Genomic DNA, 12,278 nt, shown 5'->3' on the forward strand with positions numbered 1-12,278 from the left:
GTTCGATTGCACCCATACGTTCCAGGGTTTGGCCCAAGCCTCTTTTGTTTGTCCTCAAATACTCCTCATTTAATCACATCGTTTAGATGTAATTAATTACTACTAAACCATCGAGTGTAGTATTTGAAGTAGAGCCATTTAAAATAAAAACATTTGTGGTGACTGCTAGCGGAAATCTAAATGTTGAGTTCAACTAGCAGCATGAAAGATGGCGCGCTAAGAAAAGTGGAAATCGTTTTTATCAACAAAACAAAATGGAGTGTTAACTCTAGTGCTCGTTGATAGTTGCTGGATGTAACAAATACGAGTATGTTTTGTAGTAGCATTGGTTAGTAGTGGCCTATTTTTAAAATTTGTCAGCACATCAATTTTCGAACTAGTATGTTCAAGTCGCTTATAAAAACGTGCCAAACCGAGTGGTGCTGAACCAGTGAAAACGTGTGATTTGTTGTCCTCTGATGATGGTTTTAAGGACTGACCAGTTTCAAATAAAATTGGTGTAACACAAAAAATATGGTCTTGAAGAGCACTCTCAGCCATACAGTGTCATATCCAAATCAAAACACATTCTACTGTTAAAAAATAACAATAAAACCCACTGAAATCACTGCTTTAGTTTCTCTGTTGTGATTAACTTTAATCAAGTGAAGTTTGAGGGTGACAAATTATTTAAGGTAGTACGATGTTTCCCACATTTCTCTAATTGGTAGTGCTTCAACGTGTGCTATATTTTTAGTACGTTCTGCTGCTTCATCATTCCCCCTTTGAGGATACATTGCGTATAATGTGAAAAGCCACACAAACAAGTGATGACCAGCCAAAATTCTTCATTTACACAGGTATGTGAACTGTTGATGATCTTGGCTACTACATCATTACAAGGACAGGGTTGTTTACAGTCCTTAAGACCTTGTAAACAACGCTTCCAGTCTGCAAGATATTTCGTAACCAGCAACCAAATCTACGTTAATTTGGTTTTAGTTTACTGTTTGTTTGCACTCACAACTTAAAAAGATTGCACTACTAGAAATCGCAGTTGTGCTTACGTGATTTTCCTTGCCTAACTCAAATCGCTCTTTATTTAGTAGTAAATGGTAGTTTGTCATGAAAAAATTAGTTTAGTCGGTTTTGCATTTACTCGAAACATTCTTTTGCATCAATCACGAAATCAACGAGCAATTTACCAAATAGTCACTTATAATCACAACCGAGCTTGCAACCAAATTATAGATAAGTTCTATATGTTGAGAAATTTGGAAATATTGAATTTGCTCACTTTATTTTACTATTGATCAGGAGTCCTTCTTTATGTATAAAGAACGAATTCCTTATCAAAATGTAATATGCAACCTTACGACACACTTGGTGCAAGCTGTAAGCAGAAATCTCATTTATTAAGTAATTGGAATTTATTTAGAAATGCTCTGTGATTTATTATTTTTGGAGACTGAAGATATTTCATGGTACCTAATATCTTGATGACATGTTTTGAAGGTAATTTTAAAGGTGGTCTTTTAAATAAACTTTTTTATTTGGACCTTTGTTGGTTAAAAAATCTAACTCAAAATGTCCCCAAATATTGAACAAAAACTACAGTTGTAAAAATACCTCCAAACATTCATAGAGCACGATTTTACAATTAAAATATCCCTTTTAAACGGTCTTTGATGGGCCACGACCTTAAAAGTGTTCATAAGGGGTAGAGGTGATTTTTTTCGAAAAATATTGCCAGAAGGTTGAAATTAGAAATAATTGATTTTTTGGCCTGTTTTAACTGGTTTTTGATCGGTCACGATTTTTTGTGCGATGGTGTCTTCCTTGTTATGAACCCAAGCACTCTATAAATGCATATTGGGCAGCTCCTTAGCTCGGAAGCGCATTGCGCTCAAAAATCAAGCATGTGAAAATTTTATTTATACCTGAAAATTTCAAGTCTGAAGATGTTTTCAACTCTACATCATTTTCATCACCATGATGCGTTAAAGCTACGCGCTCACTAAAAAATACACTAGAATCTTCAAATTCGAAATAATTAACATTTTTGACCCATTTTAATTTTAAGATTTTTGATCGGTGGCGATGTTCAGCTGACTATACTTCTTTATTATAGACTCGAACACTTTAGATATGCATATTAAGGAGCACCTTACGTTGGAAACAGTCCGTTGAACTCAAAGAACACGCATGCAAAATTTAGAATTTTTAACCAAAAATTCATAAGGGGTAGAGGTGGATTTTTTCCAAAAATGTAAGCCACTCAAAGTGCTGCAAATTCTACATAATTATCATCATAAGAAAGCGACAAAAGCACGGCTTTCATTGAAAACCACGCTAAAAGCTTAAAATTGAAAACAATTAAACATTTTTGATCGGGCGCGATATATAACCGACGTCTTCCTTATTATAGACACTTTATACAGGATATCCCGAAATTGTTGGTCATGGCAGGGCGTACCGAAGGCCTGAAAATAAGGCCAGTACTTCATATAAAAAAAAATTCCGGTCTGGCTTCCTTATGGAATTGTGGGTTCAAATTACAAGTTGAAAAATGAAATTTATTCTTAATTATTACACCGTTTATTAGCCATTCATTAAATTTTTGTAGCACAAGTAGCTCAAAGATACTCGTCTGTCTGAATTGGAAATTTATCCGAAATCTTGTTATTGTACAGGTACGGTCAAAATGAACTTTTGTAATGAGTACAAATTTAACGGTGTTCCCAAATTTGGGGATATGATCAAGCAGTTGGATAGACCCATTTTTATGCTTCAATTTTCAATTTGTCACTTTGGAGACCCATAATTCCTTAAGGAAGCGAGATAAATTTTTTTAATATGAAGTATTGTCCTTATTTTCAGGTCTTCTGTTAGACCTATCATTGGTGACCAATTATTTCGGGACGCCCTGTATATGTATATTGAGAGCTTAATACGATGGAAACATTCCCTTGAGTTCAAGAAATACGCATAAAAACGTTTGATTTTTTTGAATAAAAACTTCATGAGAGGAAGAAAGGGTCGATTTGTTCGAAAAATATCAAGTGGTGCAAAATACTTCGAATTCTACATAATTGTCATCACCAGGATGTGAGAAAGGTACTCACTGAAAAACAGACTAAGCTAAAACAGCTTCAGATTTGGAATTATTAATATTTTGCCCTTATCTTTTACCCGATTGGAGACAACGGCAAATTGCAATCACATTTTGAAAAACCATTGTTTTCTTAACAAAGCAATTACTCTTAATCGGAAGTTCTAATGTAAGTTGTTGTCGAGAACAGCAGTCTTATGATGCAAAACATGAGTAATTAACTAGCAATTCGACTTAGTCTAATAGTTGTTACTTGCAAGAACGTGCTTAGTTATATGAAAATCATTCAAATGCCTTCGGTTTTTACACATAACAAATATGCAGATATTAATTTGTTGTTTGTTGATGTATACAGAGTGATTCAAGTTTAATCGAGAAAATAAAGGAGGCGACAAAGCTCACAAAAACAGTGTTAAACTCGAAGTTTTGCTTTTTCCTTCTCACTCTTGCAGTATTCGCGATGTTTACCTCACATTCTGAACTGCAAGCGGGTTATGCTCGTCGTGAGAATATATAGGGTGGTATTTTTTTGAATTATTCCCATTTAACAACTAAACTCGACACTGAAGTTTGCCAATTTTTTTTTTAATTATTTGTTCAACTTAGAAGCTTTCTCATATTTTGTATTTTTTCGTATCGGCCAATAATTTTTATTTTTTTGCAAAAGAAAAAAATGCCAGAAGTTTGTCGAATTTATTAATTACCTAATTTTTTCGTTCGATCACCCTGTATATTCCTAGGGAGACAATTTGAAGAACATTGAAACCTGAACATGCTTTTCATTTCCGTCGTATGCAAGAAACTGGTTTCTGGAGATTTGAGAAATGGGTTAGTTTATGGGCGGATGAAGCCACTTTTATCCGACGTGGCATATTCAACCTGCCTAATGCTCATAATTGGAAACACGAAAATTCTCATACACATGCAATGATAGAGGATCGTTTTAAAAACCAGTCCACCGTAAATCTATTAGTCTAATCGACAGTAGGTCTGCATTTTTTATCTATCGAAATTAATGCGGCAGTTTTCCTTGATTTTCTGCTTTCTCTCTCTCTACGGGTTCTTCAGTTGGATGATTTACCCTTAAAGTTATTGATTTCAATTATTTATTTTTACATTTATGTCTTATTCATGTTTCATCATTTGCATTGATTCACACAATGAACTGTTTTTCACCTTGACTGTGTTGAAATAATTACTTGGAAAAATTCAGAGAAACTGCCAACACTCGCCAAAAAATCAAATCAATAATTTTAATATTCCTCCATACTTCCATCTAGTGCGTTTGGTGAGCCATGTCAACGTTTTCACTAGTTTTTTTTTTTTAATTTGAAACGTGCTGGTCAAATTCACCCTGTATAATGGAAATGAAAATCAACATCGGTGACTCGGTGAAAATTCCTCGAATCATGTTCAAAACCTCAACATCACATTTAAGTATATTCTATCCAGTATGAATTTGATATAGTAATTTTTTGCCTTTAAAGGACACTTCCTCGTATTCAAACCCAACTTGTTCACCTTTTAAATGTAGACAAACTAACGACATTCGCGAGCACTTCATTGGCACAGTACTGTTGCTCATATTTTAATGCAATTTGCGTCCTTAATTTTATTTAAACGTGTAACATTCTGGATGTTTTATACAATAATTGTATCTATAAGGTGTTGTGAGCGAAAGTTTGCTGTCGAAAAACAGGACAAAACACTAAACATCTGCAGTAGAAGGGCTGATTTTTACTTTCGACGTGAACCACTTGACCTGCTGAAGAACAAGATTTTGGATCACCAGGCATACTTGGGGTGTCGCCCCGAGCACTCGCTCTGTTATATCCGGCCTGTTTCTTCTCTTTGCCATACACGCATTTACGGTTCCACTCATATATGTTTGTCGACAGCAAAAATTCGTTTACACCAGACTTGTAATCACAGACATTTGTTCAACGGTAAGTGCCTAATGGTACAGTTTTTACCGTTGACTATTAATATAAGGCTTTTTTATTAAACCAAAATGCAAATTGGGAGCCGTTGTGGAAAAGCGTATGTATTAGTCGCTTTTCTTTCAGTAAAACCACTCTAGATAACATTCATTCATATTCAAATTAAATCGTATTAAAACGTATTCATTTGTACGGTCGATACTATGGGGATTAAACAAATTACAAATCTATGCTATTACTTAGCATTAGAATTTTTCTGGATAATTATTCGATCAACACTGTCCTTGCTTCTTTCGTCACTGTAAACCTTGCGGCTATTTAATTTCCTTATTAATAAACCTTTTACCTTTAAATACCCGTTATTCATTGATTGTTTATACTTTTTTTTCAATTCATTTACTATGTAAGATTATGACTGAAACTGCATGTTTCTTGCATGAGGGAGGGATTCATTGTACAACAGTTCTCAGAAATAATTAGTAACAACTATTTCAATTAAGTAATGCGATCGGCTTAACTGTTATGTGGATACCTATTGTAATTCAGACTTTGTAGGTTACTCGTTTCTCACCATTTTAACTCAATTTCGGACCTACTTTTCTCGAATGGGTACTATACTGTGATTTAAGTTTAAGGAATTTATATCATCTTCATTCTCTGGGAAATTTGTGTTACTTGCCCTACTGATATATTTAATCGAAATTAAATAATGTGGCTAAACATCTCTATGTTATATTTAAAAATAAACCAGCTATGTTGTAACGTTTGATATACCGTTTTTCACTTGATCGTTCTTTGTGATTTGTTTTTTTTTATATGCAAAAATGCCACAGCATAAATAAAATTTGAACTTCCTCTACCAGTTCGCTTTTTCTGCATGCAAGCCAGATTATTCAATTACTCATTGAAATAATATACAGCATGAAATCAGATATTACCATGTACATATTTTTAGCTTTCCATGTGCGAAGAGTTTTGTATCATTAAAATTCGCCACAGCGAAAACCTTTGCAAGTGCTAAATAATGTGATTTGTTGACATTATATTGTATAAATTACATAACCGAGAATACATGTGGCATCCTAATTTTTTACTTAACAAAGCCAAGGTCTTATACATTGGGTTTTAAAAAGCCTGATTCACTCTCATAGGAAATGGTGCATTATATAGTTTGTCTTCATTTGTTAAGTATGCATTCAATTTTCTCATTGTTAAATGAAGAATCAAATCAGCATTCAGTTTTTGTTCTTATATGTTACTCATAGGTATAATTCGATAAGAATTTATCAATTCAGTCACTGTGCTGTTAGTACGTAGATGTAGGTAAATACAAAAATTTTATTTGCTAGTATGCGAGTGAATATTTCAACAGTGTGTCTCTTTTCCTGTCGGTTTTAGAAACAAAACAATCATTAATTTATAAGCTTTCAATTATTTATCCTTAAATTGCATAAAATTATTGCTGACCATGCATTCGATTACTCATCAGTTGTGTGTGATGTGAATTTTCCTGCATTAGTATGTTAATGTACAAGCTGTAGAAGTACGATAATTGAATGTGCCAAAAGGAATTCAGTAGAAAATTTTTACTAGCGTGTCACTTTATAAGTTGGTCCAACGAAATACTTTCACTTATTATAGCAGCACTTGTGTACATATCAAATAAACGCCTTCATCTACTTTCTATTTTTCTTTTAATGATTCATATTACTCCCATGTGGGTGGTATTTACTCCGGTAGTTTGTTTTTTGTTTGGTATTTTAATTATTTTAAGGCCTACACCCTAACGATAAGATAAATGCGATTTTAGATTAGCCATGATAAAACAGCTTTGTTAAGTTTATTCCTGATTTTTTCGTTTTTTGTTTGATTAACTGAGTTGGTGCATTTTGGCTAGTTGTTGAGTCAGTTTCGGTCTCTATTTATACATTTAAAAGGGAACTTAGTTCTATCACCGATTTTTTTTATCTGCTCATTATCTATACTGCCGATCATATTTATCAATGCTGAATGTACGTGTACGTTAATTGATATTGATAGTTGTTCATTTAACTATGTTCTGTAATCAATGTTTTTCGTTTCAGCGATACCAGCCCTACATTTTTGACCAGTACCGACAGCCTGATAGTCAATGGGAAACCTCATCCACCACCAGCCCCCCTACAGTTCCTGCAAGGGGTATAAAACGAAATACCCCCAGCGAAGTTACCCGTCCATATGAGGAATCATCTTGGGTAAGTTGCAAACGAACAAACAAGCTTCGTTCAGCACACTATAGATAGACATACATGATCGATCTGAAGCAATTAATGAATTTAATTATCTCGAGCAGCAGCAGCAGCAGCAGCAGCAGCAATGTCAAGATTATCTGACACAATTTACCGGGTGTTTTGAACAATAAAGTTTCGCCAACTTTCATCGAATTTATGGTTGAGGCGGATTCATGTTTTCAAAACCTTTTTCTTGGGTACTTTGCCTCAACATCTTTGACGTTTAAAAGGAGAGAATTTTTATCCGTGTCTTCTACTGCAGATTAATAAAGAGTACTATTATTTCACAATAAAGAACGAATTCTTTATCAAAAGAGCGCAAGCTGCAAGAGAAAACTTCCAATTAGTGAAGAAATTAATTAAGAAAAAACCTGCAGTTTTTCAAAAAAATTTGTTGTTAACGTTGAAAGTGAGACACCCGGTATCTAGCAGTTGGTTAGAAAAAGCTTTAAACGGAGTAAAGTATTTTTAAATGCCCAACCAGAGAACCATATTCGATGTTAAAATGGTTAATGTATGTAAATGTAAATCTATTTGCCTATTTTAAAACCATACAGTAGCAAAGTTATAGTTGCGATAGCCATACTGGGTTAATTTATTCAGCTTTATGGCCCTCACTGTGTTCGCTCGGAATAACGTTCAACCAATTTGGTAACCACAATTATCTAACTACGTCTTTAACATGCAATAATTCAAATATGAGTCACATGTTTATGGCAACGGAAAATAATAATTAAATCTATTTGCCGTTTTGAATCATCCAGGGAAATACTTTAATAAGTCGATTTATGGTCGTTTTCGGAAAATGGTTAATAAATTAGGATGTGCATGTGTTTAGTGGTCTATTGCAAAAGTTGTGGTTGCGCCACGTGAGGCCTTCAAATTTAATTAACAAGTGGGCAGCAAATGTATGAATTTCAAGCAAATAGGAGATAAATTATTAAAATCCTTAGTGTGCTAAATATACGTTTTCTAAAAAGGAGAAAATATTTCACCCAAAGCGTGATAATCTTATTTAAATTCCATCGTTCTCATAACCCGAGGAATAATAATGAAAACGGCGCTGCGCAATCTAACATTAACAGTATTATGATTACCAAGAAGCAACTAATTATAATTGATTACAGTCAATCGGAATTATTTTCCCGCGCTTTAATTATTTAATTGGAGTAAATGGTTCAGCTATTTAATAGCAGTTCAGGTATAACTGGATTCCATAGTTGTTGTCAACAAGTAAATTTCGAATTTTAATCAAGTTTTAAATTTGTAATATCATAACATGTTTGCTAATGCAAACTAATCTTAATTTAAATCAGTGAAATAAGTAGGTGCTAATGTATCTTTTACATAAGACACTGCTAGAATGCGACCATCAAATTCAATCAAAGTTGCTTGGAATGTTTTCCATTAATTTACAATCAAATGGTGCCAGGCTAAAAGGGAAATCGGCAAGTTTGTTGGTAAATACAAAAGAAATGACTTCCTGCATAATTGCTGGTAGTTTTATAGGTTCTTAAGGTAAATAGGAATTATGGTTTGGCGCATTTTCTCAATGTTCCTGTTATTGTTCTGACAAAACTGACGAGTTTCATCGGTACATATTCTTGCATCACTACTTTTCACTAGTTTTAATTGTTTGAGAGAACGAATCTTTAAGGGATTAAGTCCCGATCGATCCGCATTTTTTTTAATCAACAACAGTTTGTAAATTAAATGGCTAATATACACATTAACAGAAATACACTTGTTGATTAAAAGCGTGGAGATCTGAAACATAGATAATTTTTGGCGCTTCTTCTCGGACATCAGCGGATAATAGCTTTTTTAAAACTTTGACAAAGAGCGGTCAAGTCTGGAAGTGAGTGACTGAGTCTCACCAGAAAGCGATTTGTGCCCTGCAGAGTATATGATTAATTCAAAATTTGGAGCTTTCTCAAAGGGCAAAATAATCTGTTGAATTTTGCGCCAAATTTCCACACAATATCTTCAAAATGCAATTTTGTTGAAGAGCAATTTCTTGAAATTATCTATTAAATCTAACTGGGCATTAGAAGTGAACGCTGAACTGTGTTTTTAGATGATTCCTCAAGACTTGCCACACCAAATGGATAATAATGTGCTAAACGAGTGCAGTTTAATGTTAAGAACACAAAACAATATGAATGTTAGTCCTGAAGGTGGAAATATTAAGAATCAAATTATTACTTCTGAGCATGATGTCAATGTTAATCGTCTTCAGAGTCCATTGCGAATTAACTCGAAATATACGACAACACCGTAAGTTTCATCGAACGACTTCAGTGTTGATTCATTAATTACACGTTTTACTTACTGGGCTAAAACATCACTTAACTTTATCTTTAAGGTGGTTTCATGGTAAAATATCACGAGAAGAAGCAGAAGCTTTATTAAGACCGAGGACAGATGGCCTATTTTTAGTCAGGGAGTCTACCAATTTTCCTGGCGATTATACACTGTGTGTATGTTTTCAGACGAAGGTTGAACATTATAGGTAATGCGAAGGCTGAAGTCTGAAATTGTTTTACTTAGCTTATCGATTTTAGAGTTAAATCTCATGGCAGTAAATTGACAATAGATGATGAGGAATATTTTGACAACCTAGAGGAATTAATAGAACATTACAAGAATGATGCTGATGGTCTTTGTACGAAATTAGTCAATGCGCTTCCAAAGGAAAGCGACACCTCCAAAGCTTTGGTAAAAAGCAGTTCCAAAGAAAGTGACGATCTTTGTGTGATTCCGGAGCACGATTTGGTGGTATGTTAAATGACTGTAATGTTCAATTCGTGTTTTTATTGAGCACACATTTCAGGTTTGTGAACCCATTGGAAAAGGCGAATTTTGTGAAGTAATGTTGGGGAAATGGAAAAGTCAAAAGGTGGCTGTAAAAGTTTTGAAGGATTCTAGTGAAGCTGAGGCTATATTGATGAAGTAAGAACAGCGCAATAGCGCTTGAAATTGCAACATTTCTCTTAACATATTTTTTTAGATCGCTCCACCACGAAAACCTTGTGAACCTGCTGGGAATTGTTCGAAAAAAAGACCAAATTTACCTTGTTACCGAATACATGAGTAAAGGAAGCTTGGTTGACTATCTGCGTTCTCGGGGAAGATTGCATGTTTCAAAAAAGGACCAAATTAATTTCGCTTTTGATACATGTTCAGGTACATTTTTCGCGTATTTTCCTAAGTGTGGCAATATCAAAGAGTAAATATTTCACAGGCATGGAATATTTGGAAAAAATGCATGTGGTACATCGAGACCTGGCTGCAAGGAATGTGTTAATAGCAGAGAACGGCAGAGCAAAGGTTTCGGATTTTGGATTAGCTCGGAATGAGAAAAATGCCACTTCGGAATCCGCCAAGCTTCCTATCAAATGGACAGCACCCGAAGCGCTTAAGTACAATGTAAATATTTTCCAAACAACCATCGATACTGTTTTAATAACTGGGCTTATTTCTAGAAATTCTCAAATAAATCCGATATGTGGAGTTTTGGAATCCTTCTTTGGGAAATATACTCCTTTGGTCGTGTTCCTTATCCTAGAATAGTAAGTATACATTATATTAACTAAAATCATCAATTTTACAATGTACGAAATGAGTTGCAGAACTTATTACGTTCTTAATTGTACTAAGTTCATCGCCACGTGTTTATTACTACTCGTGAATATTTTCCATGTTTTTAAAAGTTTCAAGGCGTATAGACAAATGGAATCGTTTATTTAATCCAATAAGACAGACTTATTTAATATCTTTAATAACTGAAAAGAAAAAAATGATACTATTACATTAAAAGCTAAGATAAAGACGGGCAGTAAAATTTAATTATTTGCCGTCTAAAAGTATCCGAAATCCAATGAATATATTTGTATTTCAGCCGTTAGCAGATGTGGTTCGGCACGTTGAGAATGGTTACAAAATGGAAGCCCCTGAAGGTTGCCCGAAAGAAATTTACCCAATTATGCGGCAGGTAAGTGTTAACCTTTCCCAGTTAATTTAGTTTAGTTAGTTCGCATTGCATAGTTCCCTGACTGCTTTGGAATCGCCGCTTTGAGGTTTAAAGTTAGTTTTATTATACGTTTAGACGATGACATTATTGTTTTAGGCATGGGATTTCTATCCGGAAAAACGACCGAATTTTCACGAAGTGAAAATAAAACTTGCGCAGCTGAAGCAGCAAACGTGAAAAAAAGTTGTGGTAAACTAAAAAAAATCGTCGAATTGAATAAATGCAAAATGACGCGTATTAGACTGGTATTTTAAACGTATGTTCACGCAATGCATCTGACTTCTAATGATTAATACCCTTATACAATCATAAAAAGATTAATTAAATAATATACGGTGATTAATCTCATCTATGTGGTATGTGGTGTGGTTAAATAATATTAGAATGTGTAACCGTAGCCTTTTCTGGAGCCAGATATTCATTTTTACCCATTTTTTTCATCTCACGACAGAATCAGATTTTTGGATATAACTCGTTGTATTCATCCTTTGGCTAATAGCGAGCTTAAAGGGATATTGTATGTTGTTCTATTGGTTGATCAATAAACTGAACTTCAGACGTGCTCGTTCCAAGTCAAACTGACTAACATGTTTGTACAAATTATATATTGTTTCATTTTGTCTATATTTTTGGTGTTATTTTTGTATAAACATGCACTTGTTGCTAGATATAAGTTACTCATACCTTTCATGTATATTCGAGTATTGCCTGCACATAAAGAGTTGTGTTCATTTCTTTTCTGCTTAAAGAGTTATATCCATAATCGAAGAATTTTATTTATTTTTCAGATCATTAGTGTTAATGTACTTAAGTTTTCAAGCATACGTTGTAAAATACGTAAAATGGTAGTAAATACTTGCTTTGTAAAATGATTATTGTTTCGTCTTCGTTTATTTAATAACATGGTATATATTTTTCTATTTGCCTTTAAATTCTAACTGAAT

The 12,278-nt window shown here is 33.9% G+C and overlaps 1 protein-coding gene across 3 annotated transcripts in view; it reads left to right on the forward strand.

Annotated features, from left to right (window-relative positions):
• The window catches only part of LOC109537885 (tyrosine-protein kinase CSK), a 43,890-nt gene extending 31,684 nt beyond the window's left edge, over positions 1–12,206 (forward strand). For 2 of the 3 annotated variants that reach the window (XM_019904806.2, XM_048664823.1), the window contains 10 exons: positions 7,116–7,265; positions 9,379–9,578; positions 9,667–9,813; positions 9,866–10,079; positions 10,135–10,253; positions 10,312–10,487; positions 10,546–10,730; positions 10,787–10,873; positions 11,203–11,295; positions 11,431–12,206. In XM_019904806.2, coding sequence (XP_019760365.1) covers positions 7,116–7,265; positions 9,379–9,578; positions 9,667–9,813; positions 9,866–10,079; positions 10,135–10,253; positions 10,312–10,487; positions 10,546–10,730; positions 10,787–10,873; positions 11,203–11,295; positions 11,431–11,511 — 1,452 coding nt within the window. In that variant the 3' untranslated portion in view covers positions 11,512–12,206. Of the gene's footprint in view, positions 1–224; positions 675–736; positions 840–7,115; positions 7,266–9,378; positions 9,579–9,666; positions 9,814–9,865; positions 10,080–10,134; positions 10,254–10,311; positions 10,488–10,545; positions 10,731–10,786; positions 10,874–11,202; positions 11,296–11,430 lie in introns of those variants that run through there. The other variant, XM_019904805.2, reaches the window with a different exon arrangement.
• Positions 12,207–12,278: the final 72 nt, after the last annotated feature.

This window comes from Dendroctonus ponderosae, unplaced genomic scaffold (genome assembly GCF_020466585.1).
Source record: "Dendroctonus ponderosae isolate FM_Combo_2020 unplaced genomic scaffold, Dpon_F_20191213v2 Dpon_F_20191213_1, whole genome shotgun sequence".
NCBI lineage: Eukaryota > Metazoa > Arthropoda > Insecta > Coleoptera > Curculionidae > Dendroctonus > Dendroctonus ponderosae.